Genomic DNA, 21,430 nt, shown 5'->3' with positions numbered 1-21,430 from the left:
CCATTACAAAATTATTAAATAGATTTGAATTAGAATTTAGTGATTGTCATTGTTGACACACCACAGCACACAGTGCACAACAACGAAATGTGTTCTCTGCATTTAACCCGTATGTGACAATGTGACATTGCAGGGGGCAGCTAATTCAGCACCTGGAGAGCAGTGCTTAGGGGCGGTACCTTGCTCAGGGTACCTCAGTGGTGCCTTGCTGGTCGGGGATTTGAACCTGCAATCTTCGAATCCCCAACCAGCAAGGCACCACTGAGGTACTCTAAGCAAGGTAAATTTCAGTGATTAAATTTACTACTGTAAAATATATACCTGTATTTCCACATTTCACTCCAGCTTCTGGTTTTCTGGACACATTTTCTATGGCCAAGAACACAAATAACCAAGTCGTTAAATTAAATTTAATTTGAAATCTCAAAATAGCTAATTGACAGCCTGAAAATAATGCTAACTGATATAATGCTTGCCTTTTAGGGATTTTGTTTGCTTGATTTAATAATTTGTGGGCACATTAAACTAAATTGTGTGCACAATTCAGTATATCATGCCTCCATCTGTACCATTTTTGTATCAGTTAACATGCAGGTAAAAACACATTTATTAGCATTCATGTTTCTATCTAGTAATTGTAGAAATTGTAGCGGTTGGGATAGTGGGAAGAGTAGGGGTTAGAGAGTCACAGGGCTGTCCGGGATGCATTGCTGTTATTCTGACAGCATTCTTTCTAGGTTTCTTAGTATGGTTCACAGGACCAAAGAGGGCATGTCAGTCTCGCATTGGGCTGTTACCTCCGTAACGCCCAAGGCAGGGTCAAGCTACTGCTGTGGAGTAAGGAGAGGGCCTCGGCTGGCCGCCGTGGAAACATGATTGGGCCCCACGTCAGGAGCGTGTCGTTCTTGCTCCCCCAAAGCGCTGGGTAACGGCACAGAGTTTTTCTGTGAGGTGGGGTGCCGAGGGGAGCGAGTGAAGCGCGGCGATGTAAACACAATGCAAGCCTTTCGCTCTGCTCCCCAGCCTCGTCTCTTTCATGTCATATGCAACAATGACAATTAACCCACTTGATGGCGCTGCATTGTTTTACCCATGGCCAGATGTTAGGACTTGATGGGGGGATATTCAGCAAAGCAACGCATTTTGTGAGGAAACAATGAATCCTGGTGATGCTGCTGCAATAAACAGCCCATGGATGTCAGTGGGAAGCATTTGATGAGTTTCTCATTTACGGAGTTCGTTAACCGTTTCATGCTAATGCCCCCCCCCCTCCGCCCCCCCACCCCCCATGTGCTCCTGCTTGTCTGCAGACGCACATTTTGCTTTTTCTGAAATGCAGATGGTTTTAAATGGAAACAGAGACTTGTTGCTTTCCCAGTGATCCGTATGTTCTAACCCTGATGGTTTAGTGTTTGTGGCACCTGCAGTGTGGAGCATGTTTCAAACATGGGGTTCTAGAGCTGGAGAATATAGAACACAGCTTCTTTCAACTTGGTGTAATTTTCCTTAAGTGTAGCTTTTCTTTGATTTGGAAGGAATTCTTTTCTGTTAATTTGGATGTTTCCAGGGTTTAGGGAAATACAGAGAACCTCCAATTGGCAGGTTAGTTTTTGGCATCTTAGTGACAATTTTATTCTATTTCGATGATCATTTTCTCCATTTACATAGTATTATACGACTTAAACGTCTTTAGGTCTTGGAGCAGGACTCTGTCTTGGGACTTGAACATGTGGCCTTTAGAATGTGAGTCCAAAAGTGGACCTGATTGCAGTTTGGGCTGGGTGGTCGGGAATGTTGGCACCATTTGGGTCTGACAGACGGTCTCCCTACCACCCTGTGAGGACGCTCTCTCATCGTCTTACGTTGCTGTTGTTATTGCCAAATAAAAGCTTAAGCTGTGAGAGACCAAAGCCTGGGTATAATCTTAAGCATGGACTTGTTGGCCTTCCACAATTGGGCCGCCTTGTGAGAGTCCTGGGCAGCAAGCCGTGAAGTCTGTCCACTCAGGGACGGGCCTGTTGTGTTTTATTGTTTTGGGATGTTTATCGGGGCAGCCAGTCGAGTCCCCGCTCCGCTCTGTTACCCTTGCTGATTACCCTTCATGGATGACAGACTTGCCTGTGTCATGTCTACACACTTCCCCTAGGAAAGGCCACTTAATCAGCCGGGCTGATACTGAACAGCCCGCTTTAAGTATGAGCAGGAGTTGGACGGGTGGATGACTTGCAGCTCAGCAGATGCCGCTTACGGTGGCCCTGTGTTAGCACAGTCGACCATATGGCTCATGACACGTGGGGGCATCAGTGGGCCAGGCTGCTTCTGGGAGGCGCTTAAGAATGTGCAGAGACTGTCCGCTTGTGGCGTTATGAGAATCTCGGTCATGGCGGACAGTGTCCCTTCGGGGCGTAGTGACTATTAAAAGTGCTGTGGGTGGGGTGGAGGCAGTGGGTACACCTGCAGGATCAGCAGAGGAAGAAATAAGTCTTTGCCCTTATTTTCCATGCTGCTGGGCGTGAGGCTGCACCTCTTTGTCCACCCCACCCCCATTGACCACCACTGGCCTGCTATGCCCTTCTCCCCCATCAGTCCGGATGGGTCATGGATTTGATTGCGGTGGAATAGTTACCTGTGCCCCTACACATGGTGAGGAAGCATTCGCTATCAGCACTAATAGCGTTATACTATATATGTCTCTGCCGCACGGTGCAGATGGAGCCCTGCTATGTAAACAATGACCATTGTCAGCCTCTAATTCAGTGCTATATTTACAAACTAAATCTGCTGCTGCCTTGTCCTGGGGAAGGAGCCTCTCGTCATAATTGGTTTTCTCTGTCTCGGGGCTTTTTATTCTACCTTAGTTCTAAATCCCATGCAGGTTTACTGAAGGTTACTTGCTTCGTTTTGGCAAGGTCTCCCTCTTCGTTGTGGAGCTTTCTTGTTAGTATCTTTGTATTTTTCTTCTGTTTTTATTCCTTCTGTGAGTATTTTCCTTATTAAAAATGAACTAAGCCTTGCAACAATTGCATCCAGTTACATGGAGTAAGTGCCATATTGCTTATGATCAGATGTGGCTGCACTGTGCCCTAATGAGCCATGCATGGGTTTGGCCGGCCTGCCCTGCATACATTTGGGACATGCCTGGTCTTACTCCGCATGGACCCTGGCAGAGCATGGCTTGTCTTTCGGAGTAAGGCCTCACTGTCGATCAGCATTCGTGCCCCTCGGACGTGTATCTGGCGACTTTGTGTTTTATGTCTCTGCGTGTTCTGCCAGCAGTGTTCCTTACCCTCTTGTGATATACTGTGTCTCTGCATGTAAATGAACCCATAGTGCAAACCATGGATATTATAGGGTCTGCATGTGGAAGTGTGGCTAGGGGTAAGATAAAAGCCCAGTTCAGGTGAAGTTGTGAAGGGCATCTCAGGGCACTGGCAGCTGGGACGGGCTCTTACTGACCTTAACTGTCTGGGCCAAACCGATGATACGGAGGGCCCTGTTAGTGCTGGTGGAGTGTTCACTCCCACCCTGTGAGGTCCAATCTGGAGCTGTGGGCACCTGGAGCTCTGTCAGGTGATGTGGTAAAGCGCTCCCTGCCAGATATGTTAAATCCTCAGTTGTGGCACCCAGCATAGGGCTAATTGACATTTTCCTCCATTGACGTACGATACCTCAGAGTAATTAGTACCTTGTTAGCGGTGGCCATGCTGCTGAGACTGTTTTGCAAAATGCATCACTGGACACTCTATACAGACTGTCCCCCCCATATCCCTCACATGGTCGTTCTGGGGCTTCTTGCTCTGATGCCTAAATACACATATGCAGATTCATGCATGTCTGCAATCTCACATGAAAAACGAGCAAAAAAGAAAATCAGTTTGTCAATAGCTTTGCTTATGTATAGAAACTTTGCTATAACTAACTACAAAACAAGTGAATAAATAATGTAATTTCTCTCTTGTGGTGTTTTATTGGGCTCTAACAGTACATGTATTCACTGGGTTCACTCAGTTGCATCATTTTGGGTTCAGTACACAAAATGAAACAAAGGATTTAACACAGGCAGATCCTTCAAAAGTAGATGTTCAACACGGAAAACATTATGCTAATTGTAGCTGTCAGTTGGCTACAGCTAATGCTAGTTACATTCTGTCATGATCGGTGGCTTGGGAACATTTGTGTCTCAAGAAATTACACCAACACCGGAGAAAACAGTTCATAAGACCAAGGCTGACTGTCAACTCTGCTATACTGAACTTGGATATGTTGCTGGAAACACCTCCACCTCATCTGAGACATCACCTGAATGCTTGTTTGCAGTTTGTGGTTCTAATAATAGATAATTCCAAACAGATTCTGTTTTCTCTACTGTAGCGAAATTGCGTCAAACCGTGGACACAAAATCGAGGCTTGTACTCCTCTAGTGTTTTATCAAAATAGGAGGCCATTTTGATCGGCCTGTTGTATTTCGTTGCGCTTTACGCTGCAGTTTGTCAGGATGTTTCACTGTGGCCTCGTGCACCCTGTTTGGAGGTAGGGTTTGGGTAATGGCACGTCATCCTGCTGGGCCCTGTGACAGATTCCTGTCTCGGTCTCTGTTGGGTTTGCCACTTGCAGACGTGGCCAGGACACTCCCCTTCTGAGAGTTACATGACCAGGGAGGCCCGCGGATTCCGGGCTAGCACATGGCTGAACCCTGCCGGGCTGTTCGTACTGCCCTGCAGCTCCGGGAGGATTAAAGTATAAGCTGCTAAATTGGGGGCGGAGTGTTCCCTTAAAGAGCAGACAGTAAGATACACAGCGAGTCGGCATGGCTTTCAGGATGGTCAGGAAAACGCTCAAGGTTGAGTGAGGGTCAGCCAGGCCCCAGAGTGATGCTGGCCAATTAGTACTCCCGGCCTGAGCTCGGGTGAGAGAGGGCCCTGTGCAGCCCACGGAGGCCCTGAGTAAATGTGCCTGGTGCCTCGTCGCCGCTTTGTGGCACTTCATTCAGTGTTAGAATGACAGCGCCCCCCCTGGCCCCCTGCCCCTCCAGTTGGGAAATTAAAATGTGTTGGAATGCTCAGTGCCTCTTTTCACTGCAGTCTGAATAGCCTCTCCAGTGTTTCACACCAAGGTCTCCTTCAGGGTGCGAGGTCAGGCTACCAAAACAGCTTCTAGTGTCGGATTAGGACCAATTAACATCTCTGTGGACAAAGGACCGCGGGGGCCCAGTGGGGCGGACGGTGACCCGCTCTGTGAGGCAGGCCAGCCCGGGGAGCTGCCTACTTCAGCTAAGAGGTGGGCAAGCTTTTTCAACCCAAGTAGAAAATGTTGCTACTTCATGCCATGTGAAAGTATAGCATTTTTTCCCCTTAATTTTATTTTGAGAAACCCCTCTCTCTCTGTCCCCCCCCCCCCCCCCCCCCAGTGTACTTTTCAAGATGTCCGGGGGGGTGCTATTCTTTCTTCCACTCTCTTTTCGTGTGATTTGCAGCCGGGAATGTGCCGAGGGACTTATCGGCTGATTCTCATTTTCCTTGCCATCTGAATGGAGATATTGAGGCTGTTGAATATTTTTGCCTGAATCAGTGTTTAACGTCTAATTTGTTTAGTCCCCTGATGGATGTAGTCAGTCCTGGCAAGTCGCCCCGTGGTGTTCAGGGTGAAGCTGGACATTTCTGGCCTACAGTCCTCTGCAGATGAAAGCCCCCGTGGACTCATTCGCTGTTTCAGTGTCTTGACGCAGAGCTCCATAAAGATTTCAATTTCCAAATATTTTCCATTAAAGCGCCGTGTGCATTTTGCTGGTTTTTAAAGGTTGCTCTGCAATTATATGGCTGCTATTTACTGCCTTGTTACCGCCACTCGCAGCCAATCGCTGTGCATGTCTCTTTAGAAACGTGGGCTGTTTGCAGGCTAAGTGTGGCTATTAAGCCCATTTATAAACAAAGCCAAGAGAAGACGCACCTCTAAATGGGGGGGAAAGGGGAAAATGGGACACATTACTTCCTTAAGACCTCCTCCCGGCATTATTGGGGGACTGGGTTTAAAGCATAGCATCTGTCTGCCAGCTATTTGTCACCTGATCGCCCCCCTCCCCATACCTGCATGGTTGCTCCTGGGATACGCTCCTGATCCTGGCGGATGTGTGGGAAGGCTTCCTGATCCTGGACTTCAGCTGGAGTGGATACCTTAGAGGGTGGTGTGCCTGTAGGGTTCTGTGTCTGGCAAGTGCCACGTCGACTGCCAACAGAGTTATTAACTTGAGGGCAGTGGCATCATGTATTAAAGAGCGCCTCCTGTGGGACAGGGACAGGCATGTAAATGCAATCAGTGTTAGTAAATACACATGTGCATATACTGTATGCACGTCTGTGTTAATGTTTGCCTCTTAGCTGCGGATGCGCCTGAGATCCACTTTGGTCTGTTGATTCATGCCTAATGGTCCGTCCCCCACCCCCCTGCAAGGAGAAGCCCAGTGCTGGGCCAGTGGCCGCCAGTTTCTGCCTCAATAATGGGGCCCGAATGCAGGTGTGTGTGGGAAATGGCGATTGTGCGCTGACAGCTTATTTGTTGGCTGCTCCCTAATTAGTGGCATAGTGGATGCACCCCGCTAAGCTTTAGAGCTGCGCGTTAAAGCCGCTCTCTTCTAATTTTCCTCGCGCCTTTGATATTGGCCAAGAGATTGACGGTTTGCACAAAAAAAAAAGAAAAAGCAGGGAGTGATGGAGGCCTGGACCAAACAATGGCCTCCTTCTGGCTCGTCTGTGGCACAGATGTGTGCATGGGTGGGGAGGGGGGCGGACCAGCGGCTGCTGATAGACACCCTCAAATTGGCTCCCATGTCAACAGCGCTCATGTTTTCCCAAAGACCCCAAAAGTTGAGGACCACACCCATGCTCCTCACGCCTTTCAGGCTGCTGGGCCCCTCCTCCCCTCTCTGCACCTCCTTTAAATGGGCTACCAGATGTGCTTGCTTCTCGTGTCCCCCCCCCCATTTTTAAGTGACTGAAATAAAGTACATCACAGCTGGCAATCATTGATCACGGAAGTACGTTCTGTCTGGCGCACGACAATGCAGCTGCCTGTCCCCCTACGCCACCTCTCAATGGCAGCCAAACAGTCACTGCTCTGCTGGTAGCAGTGTTGGGGCCTGCTGACGAGACAGAAGCCACCTACTTAGCAGTCCGGAGGAGGGCACTGCTGCTGAGGGATGCAGGGGGGGTCTGAGGCTGGGGCTCTCCTTCTCAACAGATAGATGTCTGCTTACAGTGGTTCACATCTGAGTCCCCCCAGGTTAAGGTGTGCTGTTGAGTTGTGTTAGTCTCTGTGAACCAAACCCTGACATTTGGATTTCTTGAGACCTGTAGCCAGCCTGTTGCCTCTGCTCAACGGAGTCTTTGTGACCCAGGATTTCCTAGGGTGGCCTCTGGTGAAGTCTATATGTCCCTGAGGAGTGACACTCTCTCTCTCTCTCTCTCTCTCTCCCCCCCCCCCCCCCCCCCCCCCCCCTTTCTCCCAGCATACTCCACGGTGTCAGGCGTAAATGGACCCCTGGTTATCCTGGATAATGTCAAGGTAAGTATGGAAAGGGCGTTTGTGGATGTGGGTGCCTGCAGTAATTATGTGTGGGTTTGAAATGCGTTGCCCTTTTTCTGGGGGCCACTTTTGTGTCATTAGATTCACAGTGGCATCTGGAAGGTCTCTGGTCACCATGTGACCTGTCAGAGACTAACTGTTAGAAAGCAGATAAATGAACAGACATTTATGCCTCTGGTTGTATAAGCTACAATCAAAGATTTGAAATATCTGCTTAAAGAAGTGGTTTTAATGCAGGCCGTGAGTTTTAAATAAGCCCCTTGGAGACCACGGAGTTCAACGCAACAGGGAGGAAGCTCCTTCCTTCCTCAACAGGCCTGTCTGGGGTTGTCCCAGAGGCCCTATGAACGTTGAAGCGGTGGTTTTCGCTTCCTGAGTTGTTTTTGCGTGGGAGAGTCATACCTGAATGACATTTGAACACTTTGTACCTGTGAGTATGGAGTACAAGCAGAAGCTGTGACGGCTGAATCGTAACGGTCACCCTTCACAGGCTGCACACAGGGTCTTCAACATCACGGTATAGTGCTGTGCACCCAGACACCTTGAAGGGTGTGTGTCTGACCCAGTGGCAGCTGCTGGTTCGGCTGCCACAGGTTTCTCTGTGTGCCATGGGCTCTGAACAAGGGAGGACGGTTGTCTTTCAGCTGCTGTTGGGTCAGGAAGACATCCGCTACTGATGGGCTGTGCATTTCGTGCAGTTTCATCAATGCCATCGCTTATTTATGTTCTGTTGATGATCCAGTTCCCCAGGTTTGCAGAGATCGTACACCTCACCCTGCCAGATGGGACCCGCCGCAGTGGCCAGGTGTTGGAGGTGATGGGCAGCAAAGCTGTGGTCCAGGTGAGCAGAAGATGCACGCCCGGTCGTGGGGGCCAAGGATAGCGCCACACGGAAGGTGTTTTATCCCATTGCCAAGGATCACTGAGCCAGACAGCCTTCGCATCAGGGCTTCCCCATGCTGTAACTCACAGGAGGCCTGACCTTAGTGCCCTGACAATAAAACACCAGCCTGCATCCCTTCCACAGCAGAGCATCGCAGTGACTGGCAGGAGTCGGCATTTCCCTTCCCTAAATGCCGTTTATCTTTATGTAGTTACGTTAGCCCTTCTCGTGGCACACCCTTTTAATGAAGCTATAATGAAGCTGATGCCACTTCTATCCATGCCTCTCATAAGCACCTTACCTGCATCAGCAGCAGCATCCCTCCAGTCAGTTTACTAGTGTACTAGTTTCTGGAACAAGTACATTAACTTGCTCTACCTGTGAGGACGCGCCCTAGGTTTACAAATGGGGAACACTGCTGAATCCTTACACGCACTAGAAATCATTCTTTGAACACACACACTTCAGACGCGGACATCAAATGTGTGAGGTTTAACAGAAATATGGTCAATCTCCTTAGAGTAACGGAAACTGAGCTACCCCACTGGTGGTGATGTGTTGCTGGTTCTGTTACGCTCTGTCACGCTGGTGTGGCCCCTGTGATTCTGACCCGGTCCTGTAACTCTGCCATTCCCCCAGGTATTCGAGGGCACATCTGGCATCGACGCCAAGAAGACAGCCTGCGAGTTTACCGGGGACATCCTACGCACCCCAGTGTCGGAGGACATGCTGGGTAAGATGTGTGTGGAGGGCGGGTGAAATCGGGGGCTGGTTAAGAAGGTCTGGCTGATGCTCCTGTGCTGGGGCTTGGTAGCATGGTGCCATGGTTCCCTTTGTAGGGAATTGGTGCCATGGCCGACCGACACTAATTGTTCTCTGTGGTCGCCATAAAATCTCTACGCTGATGTGACCTTTCTAGGGTTCCTTAACAGTGGGTAAGGTAACAGCTTTAATTAAAATGTATGAAGGTGGATAGAGATGTAGGGGTACACGCGTCATGAACCCCATGCAGAGTCCATGCTTCTGTGAGAAATCAATCACAGAAACACGGGATTTGCTGGAATCTATTGTTGCAATGAGCCTGTCAGAGGAGAAAGTGTTCAGGCTCTTCCTCCACCTTTTCTCACCATTTTATTTTACTCACCTTATGTAAAACCTGAATTTTGGGGTGACTGTGGAGTGTCTGAGCTGCTAAGTAAACCAATAATCATTAAGCTCATGGGGATGATTAACCCCAGGTTCAGAAAAAGCATTTTGCTTTAGACTGGATGTTAGAACGTTAGTAACTGTTTTGAATTTTAACCAGTGTTTTTTTTTTTTTACTAATTAGCTTAGGTAACAACTTACAGAAAAGGAATGGTCATTCATTTACAGCATATCTCATTAGTAAAGAAAGACAAGATGTGTATTTTGGCATTAGACATACTTATTCGCATTTGTTATTGGGGCAAACATATACATGTAGTGTTAATATAAACTGGAGTGTGGTCCTCCGCTATTATATCAGCTATATTTATAAGTTCATATTCCTGCTTTTCTGGAATGTACTGGGGGTCAAAGGTTAGCGGGGTCAGCTGAGCAGGTAGACACGGCCACATGCCCTCTGATATAGTGACGTTTGTGGCCTGTCCACAGAACAGAAGGCGAATTGGAATGCAACATCTGTGGGCATGACTGTTCTCACCAGGCTGCTGATTGCCACATGTACCTTGCATTAGCGTTAGCCTAGCATTTATGTGCCATCATCTTCCTTTCAGGCCGTGTCTTCAACGGGTCTGGCAAGCCAATTGACAGAGGGCCCACTGTGCTAGCCGAGGACTACCTGGACATCATGGGTAAGATGCACGGAATACCAAGTCGCCATTTAAACCACAGGGTTTTGCAAAATCTTTGTTAGAAGGCAAGTAAGTATATAAGAGGGGAGTGGCGTTATTGGCCATGTTAAATAGTTTGTGTGGGGTGAGATGAGCAGTGCCTTTGTTTTATACTTGTACAAATATGTTCGGAGGTAAGGATGACAGGAGACCCTGGTGCGGGAGACTGGAGATTTATTGAGGGTTCCAGGCAACCTGAAACCCAATTCAGTGGGTGGAGGGTCATGGTGCAGAAGGAGTCGAAGACAGATTAGTCCTACATACACAGAAGAGTGGGGGCAGGAGCGCAGGGTAGGACAAGCAGGCGAGCAGGACAGGAACAGAACAGGTGGCATGGGTACGAGGAGTGCAGGTTCAGTCGGGGCCGGTTCCGGTGGGACATGTTCCGTCGGGGTAGAACAGAAGACCAGGTGAATCGGATGCTCAGCAAGGCACATATGACAACAATACTTTGCACCAGCAATGTGGAAATGGGCTTTATAAGCTGGAGCCGGTGACTTTGCTACTCATACCTGGATCGAGGGGTATGAGTCACTGAGCGAGACAGACAAACTCTGTGGAGAGGTACTGTGAGCAATTAATGGGCACAAGCATCCCAGTAAGTCCGTTTACCTTTGTGTCGACCCATCAGAGATGTGTCTCCATCTGTACAAGTTTTAGCTGGTCTGTTTTGTTCTGTTCCAAGCTTTTGATTAAGTTGCAGTTAGATTTTTCTGAACCGACCCGTTCAAGGCCTAAATTCGTAGAGTTGAACACATCTTGACCCATACAAGGTTTAGCAGGAATGGTCAAGTTCCAGGATTTAGGTTGAGGTACAAGTCAGAAAATATTCAACAGACCCGTTTGAGTTGATCGAGCTAAGTGGCATTTGAGTTCCAAGGTTCTACTGTAATAGTAATGATATATTAAGTTTATAAAGTGCTTTTCAAAACCCAAAGATGCTAGCAATATTCAATAACACAGTACACAGCGTGGGAATAATATACAGACACAAATAGCTACAGAGCTATACAGTGAAAGGAATAGGAATAGAGTGGCAGATGGCTGAAACAGGATGAGCAGGGAGGGATCAAAATGAAAAGAGCAGTGTTTAGAGAAGTGGGAAGGTTGGAAGAACAAGAAGGTTTTGAGGTGAGATTTGAAGACTGTAATAGTGGGGGAGTTACAAATATCTAGTTCATAACATATGTCTGTAGCCCTTCCCCCCATTTCTTATATAAGCTTCCAAGTTTTGCAGGTCTTAACTCATTTTGTCTGCCAAGTTAACAGTCATCTGCAAACAAAACCCAGTCGGAGTTTCTATAAAAGACATGCAGTAAAATTAACCGTACTGCACAATGTAAATCCAGATACTCCTCACTTAACGACCTACATGTTTAAGGACCACCCAGACTTACGAGCAGCTCTCCAGTCAGCCGGTATTGTACATTGTACGAGAACTTTGGCCGTGGAAACATCATTGCGGTAACTCGCCGTCAAGCAATTATGCAAATTAGAATGATTACCCATATTTACAGTACGCAAACCTAAGTAATGTATATTAGAGCTGATTTCCTCTGTTCTGTTTATTTCACTGTACGATGCAATACTGTGTAAACATTTATAAACAGGGATGCACATAACTGGCATGCAAGTGCACATTCACCTTTAAAAGCAATATTTATCTTATTTAATAGATTGTTGTAATAGCGTAAATGTGCATATATATTATGTGCATTTGTGCTGCTATGACAAGAAAGTACCTTGCATTTAAACCATTATACCACAAATGAAGTACAAGTAGCATATGAAGGTTAAAATGCACAATAATTTATTGTCATATCAGTGCAAATGTGCATAAAATATTTCCACATTTGCACTGTTATAACAATCCCACTACCAGCAGCCTGCAGTATGCTTGAAATATCAGTAAGGGGCAGCTCCTCACTTATCGACCAGTTTGCTTAATGACATAGCCATAGGAATGGAACTCGTTCATTAAGGAAGGAGTACCTGTCTTGCAAAACATCTGTAGTTGAGGTGGCTGGCATGGCTTCCCATTTCTATCGATTTCCCATTTGGAAAGGAAACATATTGACAGGTACGCACTGTTTGTCAAGAGTCAAGTGTCTAGTCAAAATTCATCCTCCATAGTAATCTAACGATCGCTGTCTGGCTCACTAACCAGTATCTTATAATAATTGTTATAATACTTTATTGCTTCCCATCATTTTCACATGGCCCACCTTGGCCCCTAGAGAGGTACAGATGAGAGTTTGGGATTAGATCATAGGGTCAGTCAGCGTTCAGCACCTTTTGAGTAGTTATGTTTAAAGGTCTGACTCAAGGGCCTAATGGTGTGATTGATCTCCTGGGAGTGAGAAGCAAACTGGCAATTTTTCAGATGCAGTAGTAACCCGCCCACCCCCCGTGAACATTTAAGCCATAAAATGCTCACAGCACTGTTCCCACACTACAACAATGATATCTTTCTTTTGAGAGAGTCCTAATTGTCAAAGATATTGTACATAGTGTGTTACATAGTACTTCTGAACATTGTATATGCACTTTATTTACATTGTCCTTTTAAGAACATTTTAAAGTTTTGTTAAATATAAAATCCTTTGAAAGACATTTTGTATTTTATGTATATTTTTGGTTCCAGAACCAAGTCATGTTACAGTATAATTAATACTTACTAAATAAGGCAGTGGAGGTGATTTGTATTACCTTTGTGTTTGGCAAAGCATTTTTTTTCAATTGAAATAATTTTTTCTTAGTTGATGATCATTTAAAATTTATTTAAATGTGAAAAAATAGATATTCATCTAGACTTCATTTTATAGTTTTTGAATACAGATTCATGATCTAAGAATTTAACTTTTGTTTTTTGGACTCGGACTTGGCTTCACAGCTCCAGTAATGGACTTGCCCCTCTTTTGGACTTAATGGATTACATTTTTTAAAGATACAGTCTGAGTCTGTAAAGATGCACAGACTCAGCCAAGGTGTACTTGAAAACACAATTGCAGTGGAGTATGGAAAGAAGAAAAGTACGGAGCTCGGAGGAGGAGGATGCCGGGGCGGGCTGGAATGTCTCTGTCCAATCCGCACGTCCTTCATTCTCTGCAGTCTCACAGTCCATGTAGGGTGCCTCTCCTGGTGAGATGCAGGGAGGGAATCGGATCTACGTGGGGTTTCGCACAGTTTTGTTGGGAATAACGCCAGCAGCATTTAGCTCTCGCCTTGAGTGGGACACCATATGATACCACCCTGAACCTTCCCTCCTCCCCTGTTCCCCCAGGTCAACCCATCAACCCGCAGTGTCGAATCTACCCAGAGGAGATGATTCAAACGGGCATCTCAGCCATTGATGGCATGAACAGCATCGCTCGAGGACAGAAGATCCCCATCTTCTCAGCCGCTGGCCTACCACACAATGAGGTGAAGAGTCTGGTCGCCGGGTGGGGTGAGGGGGCAGTGTTCCCGTTCAAAGATTCAAAAACTTTACAGCTTTTCTGACTGGTGGGGGCCATGGAAGAGCTGGGTGAAGTTGGTCAAGGAGGCAGATTCAGCTCTTCAAATACAGTCCGTATTATGCAGTTATCATAGCGCTGGGGCATCATATCAGTACAAAATAACCCAACATGACTTACCTGTTATTGAGTTTATTAAAGGGACTCTTGGATGCTGTTTATTTTATAAAAGTGTTAAATATAAATATATACTTACTACCTCGACAAACAGTTTTAAATGTTTTCATTGACTTTGACTGCCTAAGGCTTGTGGGAGATGCATAGCCTCCTATACTGGGCAGGAATGAGTCGTCTTCCTTTTTTGCCTGCGTGTGGCGCGTGTCTTTGCATGAATGAATAAGGGCCAGTGATTCATGCCCACATCAGGTGACTCTCTCCCAGCCGGTCGTCTCCTGTTTCCTTAGATTTTCCAGACCCACCTGTTTGTGACGCAGTATGACATGGTTTGTCACATGTCTCAGTGCAGTGGTTGTCCTGAAACAAAGACTTATCCACCTCTGCAGGACCAAGACTAAACAAACCTTTTAGTTTGTTCATCCCAGTCTGTTCATGACTGTCCTAAACTGATACGCTTTGCTGCTCCCCACTGTGACCTGTTGAAAGCTTAATGTGTTATGTGAGGATCCCGCTAGGTTCTAATAAGCCAGTCCTCCTTACACTGGGCCACAGTCTGTTTGAACTTTTTTTTCAGGCTTAGGCATGGAAGTTTGTTTCTTTTTGTAGATCGCTGCCCAGATCTGTCGACAAGCTGGGCTTGTGCAGAAGTCCAAGGATGTGAAGGACTATAGTGCAGACAACTTTGCCATCGTATTCGCAGCCATGGGGGTAGGTGCTCTGTCCGCGTCTCTGTGTACGTGTACATGCATATGTGTGCGTGCGTGCAAATGTGCATGTGTTAGTGTGCTCATGTGTGTTAATTGGCCTTTTTAAACATAATTCCCATCTCATCCTGGGTCCTTGGCCTGAATAAGACTTTAATCCCTGTAGCCACCTGCAGCTGCCCTATTTCCATATTCATCGCAGGTGGAAAGCTGCCCTCCTGTACAGCTGAGGCCGAGAGCCGCTTCAGAGTTTGGTCAGGGCTTTGTACCTGGATTATAAGCACTCTAGCACCCCCCCTCCCCAACCACCACCACCTGTGTACAGAAATTTTATGGAAAGCAGAAGCGTGGTTTGTCATGGCCAACTACCAGATTTCCTTCTGTCCAGATGACATTTAAGAAGTTGACTTTCTGCCCTTTCAGTGGTATTTCAGTTGCACTGTGATGTCATGGCAGATATGTGACATGTGCTTCTGTTGGCTGACCCCATGAATTCCCCACACACTGGGCTCCCATGTTCCCCCGAATGTGGTTGTAAAACATGGCCCCTGCCCTCAGGTGAACATGGAGACTGCCCGCTTCTTCAAGTCTGACTTTGAGGAGAATGGCTCCATGGACAACGTCTGCCTCTTCCTAAACCTAGCTAATGACCCCACGTGAGTACCTGAGCACTGCCTTTTGTGCTGGGGTGGGACATGAACTGTGTGACACTGTGGCTGTAAGTTTTTTCATAAGCCGCATTGATACGCCTGCAAATGTTGGCCACGTGTAGCAGCTTGAAGCACAAAGAGCTTGAGAACCTGGCCCGTCCGTGCTGATTGGGTTTCAGTGTTTAATCGGTGTAATAATTCAGTGTTTCGGTTACACTCAGATGGACGTGTGTGGTCGAGTGCTTCCCAGGTTCTTCTTGAACGTGGAAAGGTTCAATTGTACTGTTGCATGCAAGTTCTATAGCTCTATTGTACATGTCTGTATTTCGTATGTCTTTCTGGAAGCTCTTTATGGATGCGACTAGGGATAGACCGATCCACATTTTTCAGTTCCGATTCGATTCCGAAACTGACAATACTGATACAGATTCTGGTACAAGAGCTATTTTTACTTTTCGAATATAAATATGTATATATTTATACAGTAAAACTTCAGATTGCGAACATAATTTGTTCAGGAAGCATGCTTGTAATCCAAAGCACACACATATCAAAGCAAATTTTCCCATTAGAGATAATGGAAACTCAGATGATTCGTTCCACAACCCAAAAATATTCATAGAAAAATGATTGATACAAAATATAAAGTAAAAATGCAGATGCTCCTCTATTTACGAACTTTCAGACATACGAACGAAGAGGACATACGAAGTAAATGCTACTCAAACCTCTCAAAACTTTGTTTGTACAAAGATTGCAAATTTCTGTGCTCCTGGCTGCTGTTAAAAGCGTAAAATACTCTCAGATCATCACCTTTTTATCTGGTGTTCTTACGCTCCTCATACTGCAAAGGGTATGCACATGATGTCACAGCAGGCGGAAGTCTGTAGCAAAAACAAAAACTGAGTGGCAGCATTAGCATTCAGCTAGAATTCTGCAAAAACCACATCTAAAATGGGGGAAGAGCTGTTGTGAGGTTGATTATTGAAATAGCTCCTGCCAAAAACTAAGTAAGTATTGGACGTGGATCTGTCACATATGGACGACACTGGATCTGTCAAATAGGTCTGGGTCGGTGCTGATACTGATCCAAATATCAGATTGGTGCATCTCTAGACATGATCTTATAGCACTTTGGTTTGTCATTCTTCTGAACGCTAAAAGTTGGATTCCTCACCAGGATTGTGACATACCTCCTGCCCAGGCCGCACTGGCTGTGTTTCACCCCCTTGAACTGATCATTTCCTGTTCTTCAACAGCATCGAACGCATCATCACCCCTCGCCTGGCACTGACCACGGCCGAGTACCTGGCCTACCAGTGTGAGAAGCACGTGCTGGTCATCTTGACGGACATGAGCTCGTACGCAGAGGCCCTGAGAGAGGTGGGTGCTGATGGCACCTGGGTGTGTGGAAAGTGAACATACTATGCGTTCAACAGCTGTGATGCAGCTAAAATAGAATTATATTATTATATTTCAATGTTATGTTAAACGGATACAGAATGAAATGAGAAGCTGTTATCTCAAAATGCCTCTTAACCTTCCCGATCTGTAGGGCTGTTAGGCGCTCCTTGTCACAAAGGCAGCCAGTGATGACTTGATTTTCTGTCTTTTAATAATCATAAACGAACAAGGTGGTAAGGAAGGGCAGGAAGAGGATAGAAGAGAATGTCTCTGAAGGAAGAAGGTTAAAGAGGGTGATGGGAAGGAGGGAGGGAGGGGAAGAGAGAGAGTGAGTGAGTGTGAGAGACAGAGAGATAAAGGAGACCTGCAAAATCGCTGCCCTCCCAAAAATCGTGTAGGCTGAAAGGTGGACTCGTTCACATGGCTCTTGTCCCCCCCGAAAGGGAGGATAATATGCGCCTTTCACACCTTTAGGGAAGCCTCAAGTTCATCATTTTGCAAAGTTCAGCTCAGAAGAAGAGCCTTTTATGAAGCCGCCTTTTTGATTTTGTTGGCGTCGAGTCAGACCTTGTCGCCCCCACCTCCATGCCGGCAGTCATCCTTTTGTGGCCCAAACATGTTTTGATGTCTCAATGTGCCTTCTGCACACGCTTCAGCTAGTTATGTGTGTCTGAAAGCATGGCTGTTGCACTCATTGTGTGTCGTTAACCTTGGTACACACATGCCATATTTATAAAGCCCTTTTTTGGCATTTAACCACGTACAATGAGCGGTCGGGACATTAACGTTTAACTTCTTTTCACATGCTCGAAGGTTGCCTTTTGAATGTAATCTAGCGTGCACAAAGATTTCTCATCCAGGGAGGGGCATTGTCGTAATGCCGGGCTTCAGGGAGGGCTGAATGCGGTGGCCCTCCTGCCCACCCAGCTGTTTAGATGTGTATCTTCCGTCTTTTTGGACAACGTCAGATGTGTAAGAACTTCCTCTTGACAGTCACTGGTGGTTTGTGAAGCAGCACCGTTTCCTGCCGCATCAGCTTTGTCCCTGGTGGACACAGGAGTAAATGATGCTTTGAATGGGTAGGGGGCAAGATGAGTGAGGCGGTTCCCATGGTGGCAGGAAGGGAGAAGAGATGACGAGGAGAGGAGTGGCGTCATTGTACCGTACCGGGTCATCCAGTGCCTGAACATGGATGCGGCTATAATGTCTTGCATGCTCATTGCTGGGTTCTTCCATTTGGTACAAATTTTGCATCAGGAAGGTTAAAAACTATTAAAGACTGTCTCAAGACTGTTACAGATGTGCTCCTTTCACAGGAAAATTACCCACTTTTCCTGACTTTATTATGACCATCTCCGACTGTCAGTTCTCTCAGGGGCTTGTGAAGTGACCCCTGATCTGTGACATTTCATCAGTATTAGACTCTTGCTTCTGTCCACATTTGGAGCTGGCTGGTTTGAATAACCACTTGGCCTTCACACAGGTATCCGCAGCCAGGGAGGAGGTGCCGGGCCGGCGAGGTTTCCCAGGGTACATGTACACAGATCTGGCCACCATCTATGAGCGAGCTGGCCGTGTGGAGGGCAGGAATGGATCCATCACACAGATCCCCATCCTCACCATGCCCAATGACGGTAAGGTTAGCCTGGGACCGGAGCATCCAGGACCTCCCTCACAAATGAGGGGGCATCCTTCTTATGCTAAGAAAGTCATATAATTTTGTACGGGCCAGTATGTAAAACTTCTACGTCCATTAAGTTTCAAGTGTGTTAAATTGGACTGAGAGGAATTTCACCAGTAATAGATATTTCACAAAATGGTAAGAGTTCAGGAGAGGTCAGGGCAGAGATCTTCACCTCATCATGTTGTCCTGGGTCTTCTATGCATTATTGCCAGTGCCCCATGGCTGTTCACTGCCCCATGGCTGTTCACTGCCCCTTGCCCTGTCATCTCATCACAATCGCTTTTCCCCCAAGCACGCCTGTTGTGGTGAAGCTGACCGTGTTTGTGACATTGTTCCACAGATATCACACATCCCATCCCTGACCTGACAGGGTACATCACTGAGGGCCAGGTCTATGTTGACAGGCAGCTCCACAACAGACAGGTACAGACTACCTCATGAGCAATGATCATGGGTCTCAGGATGGTGCAGTGGCCTGACCCAAAACGCTCATGCGGTATGAGTGTCATGACTTGGTTCAACCAAAACCAGAATGCCAATCTGATGGCTTTTCTTGTGCAGATATACCCACCCATAAACGTGCTGCCATCTCTCTCTCGATTGATGAAGTCTGCCATTGGAGAGGGAATGACACGCAAGGACCACGCCGATGTTTCCAACCAGCTGGTAAATGTTATACCACTTGATCACACAGCGGTACAGCCACCTTCTTGGAAGGCTCCAATAGTGTACAAACACCTGCTGTTCACTTTCAGACTCTCTCAACTAATATATTGTTTATACTTTAGTCCACAGAGAGTGTAAAACTATAGCACCTCTAATACATGGCTAAACCTTGCATTATCTCCCCCCCCCCCACCATATGCTGTGTGTGTCCGCAGTACGCCTGTTACGCCATCGGAAAGGATGTCCAGGCCATGAAGGCTGTGGTGGGAGAGGAGGCCTTGACCTCTGACGACCTGCTGTACCTGGAGTTCCTGCAGAAGTTTGAGAAAAACTTCATTGCTCAGGGTGAGACACGTTTACCAGCTGCTGGTGTCTTTAACATGCCTTTGGAGGCTTCATCATTGCTTGGGCCTTTCACATGTTCCAAGGCCTTCAGAAGGGTGGGAGGCTTTTGCGGTCAGTGCTCGAGGAGGATCAGCCTGCTTAACAGAGGAGTTACACAAAGTGATGTCATTTTGAGTTTGATACGTCAGAGATACAGGTGCTCGCAGCCACTAAATCAGGAGTTGTCCTTGAAACAATGGAATTACCAGCCTGGCTGTTGCGCTGACAGTATCTGAATGTTGTGCACATGATAGATGCAACCTTGCATTCATGCGGCTCAAAGCCTAATGGGATTATTGAGTTAACATAATCTTATCACGGGTAATGTCCTCAATCAAGTAAATGAGAAAATATTATGTTGCTTTCAATAGATCCCCCCCCCTTGGTGCTAATTAATGCTTCACACCAAAGACCCTGGTGTCTTTCCACTTGTCAATGGAAATGGAAATTAAGAAGAGGGGCTTTTGCAGATGATGTTTGATTTATTTACAATCAGACATGTCCTGAGGGTGATGTGTTTGCATCAGAATGTTTAACAGTGTGACACTATATTAGGATGACATATAGAGTCATGTGACCATCAAAAGGAGCTTCAGTTAATGCTGCAGAGGAAACTGCACATTTATGACATTACCAGCCAAAATGAGATGGATATTAGTGTGTTAATTGTTTGGGTATCAGGAAAACCTGTTTGTGTATCATGTGAATCATGGCTGAATGTGAACAGAGGAGCATCAGTGCTACACTGGCCTGTAGTCACTGACTGCAGACCCTGGTCATTGACTGCAGACCCTGGTCATTGCTGCAACACAAACTTGCCTGCTTTTCAGGTGCCTACGACAACAGGACAGTGTTTGAGACCCTAGACATTGGTTGGCAGCTTCTGCGAATCTTCCCCAAGGAGATGCTGAAGAGGATCCCACAGAGCACTCTGACTGAATTTTACCCGAGAGAGGCCACGGCGCGCCACTGAGATGAAGCGCTGCCTGCACCCTACTCCAGGGAACACAGCAATAACCTTGGCCCTTTTCCTAAGTAACATGTGCTTAGCTGTCTTGTGTGGGTAGAAACCTTTTTGTGTTTTTCTTTTTTTGGACTGTAACCTCACTTCAGACCCAAAGGACAGTCCTGATATTTGTCTTTCTTTTGTTTTGCCCCTGAGGGTATTTAGAGGTTTGAGTGCAATGCAGATGTCTCGCCCCTGACACAAAAACATTGATTCAAAGGGAATGTACGTATTTTCTCTCATGTTTGCTGTGGTGGTTTACTGTCCTTTTGATTTAATGAGCTCTTCCAACTGCTTACCTACATAACGCGCTTATGTTTTTCTTTTGCCACATCTAAGGACCTTTGCAATTGATAAATAAAAATAAGAGTGTACACATATACAAACTGTGATTATGACGCTTCAAACATTTTATGTTCCTTAAATTCATTTGGACAGAATTGCATATTTGATATATATTTCATGAATATGATCTTAATATTTTACAAAAAATCAGCAATTGCATTTATTTCAATCCCATTGAATATTGAACTATCAAATTTTCATGGAAGCTTAACATGCCACTTCTTGGCGTGATTTCTTAAAATATTAATAATTTGTCAAGCGAATTACTTTGTGCAACTTAAAGCAAACTGACACACCAGACAAGTAATTTGGAAGCCATATCGCAGCTGGACAAAATTTGTGGTATTTCTGTTTTGGCAGGATTACTGTTCTCTCTCTTGCGCTGAAATTGTATTTAAATGAATCATTTTTGAAAAGCTTTAGTTTTCCTTTCTGTGTTGAGTGTAATTACAGTAAGTTGTTTACAATCTATTACGTTGCATGTGTTGTGATCAAATTACTAAACATTCCCGCCCATCTGTAGATTTTTTTTGTCCACAAATCAAATAAATTATATTAATGTATTCTGCCCTTTATTTACTTAACATTATTTTAGATTTGCAAAATACATGCAACCTATT

The 21,430-nt window shown here is 46.1% G+C and overlaps 1 protein-coding gene across 1 annotated transcript in view; it reads left to right on the top strand.

The window, feature by feature from the left end:
- Nucleotides 1-21,373, top strand: part of atp6v1ba (ATPase, H+ transporting, lysosomal, V1 subunit B, member a) — a 42,317-nt gene extending 20,944 nt beyond the window's left edge. Inside the window, exons 2-14 of the mRNA XM_049007055.1 lie at nucleotides 7,502-7,557; nucleotides 8,321-8,419; nucleotides 9,101-9,194; nucleotides 10,219-10,296; nucleotides 13,619-13,758; nucleotides 14,574-14,675; nucleotides 15,230-15,327; nucleotides 16,581-16,704; nucleotides 18,209-18,359; nucleotides 18,750-18,832; nucleotides 18,971-19,075; nucleotides 19,291-19,420; nucleotides 20,290-21,373. Of these exons, the coding sequence (XP_048863012.1) occupies nucleotides 7,502-7,557; nucleotides 8,321-8,419; nucleotides 9,101-9,194; nucleotides 10,219-10,296; nucleotides 13,619-13,758; nucleotides 14,574-14,675; nucleotides 15,230-15,327; nucleotides 16,581-16,704; nucleotides 18,209-18,359; nucleotides 18,750-18,832; nucleotides 18,971-19,075; nucleotides 19,291-19,420; nucleotides 20,290-20,432 (1,403 nt within the window). The 3' untranslated portion in view covers nucleotides 20,433-21,373. The remainder of the gene's footprint in view (nucleotides 1-7,501; nucleotides 7,558-8,320; nucleotides 8,420-9,100; nucleotides 9,195-10,218; nucleotides 10,297-13,618; nucleotides 13,759-14,573; nucleotides 14,676-15,229; nucleotides 15,328-16,580; nucleotides 16,705-18,208; nucleotides 18,360-18,749; nucleotides 18,833-18,970; nucleotides 19,076-19,290; nucleotides 19,421-20,289) is intronic.
- Nucleotides 21,374-21,430: the final 57 nt, after the last annotated feature.

The sequence above is a fragment of the Brienomyrus brachyistius genome, chromosome 3 (assembly GCF_023856365.1).
Source record: "Brienomyrus brachyistius isolate T26 chromosome 3, BBRACH_0.4, whole genome shotgun sequence".
NCBI lineage: Eukaryota > Metazoa > Chordata > Actinopteri > Osteoglossiformes > Mormyridae > Brienomyrus > Brienomyrus brachyistius.
The sequence above is the reverse complement of the archived record's forward strand: the minus strand, read 5'-3'. Positions and strand labels throughout refer to the sequence as shown.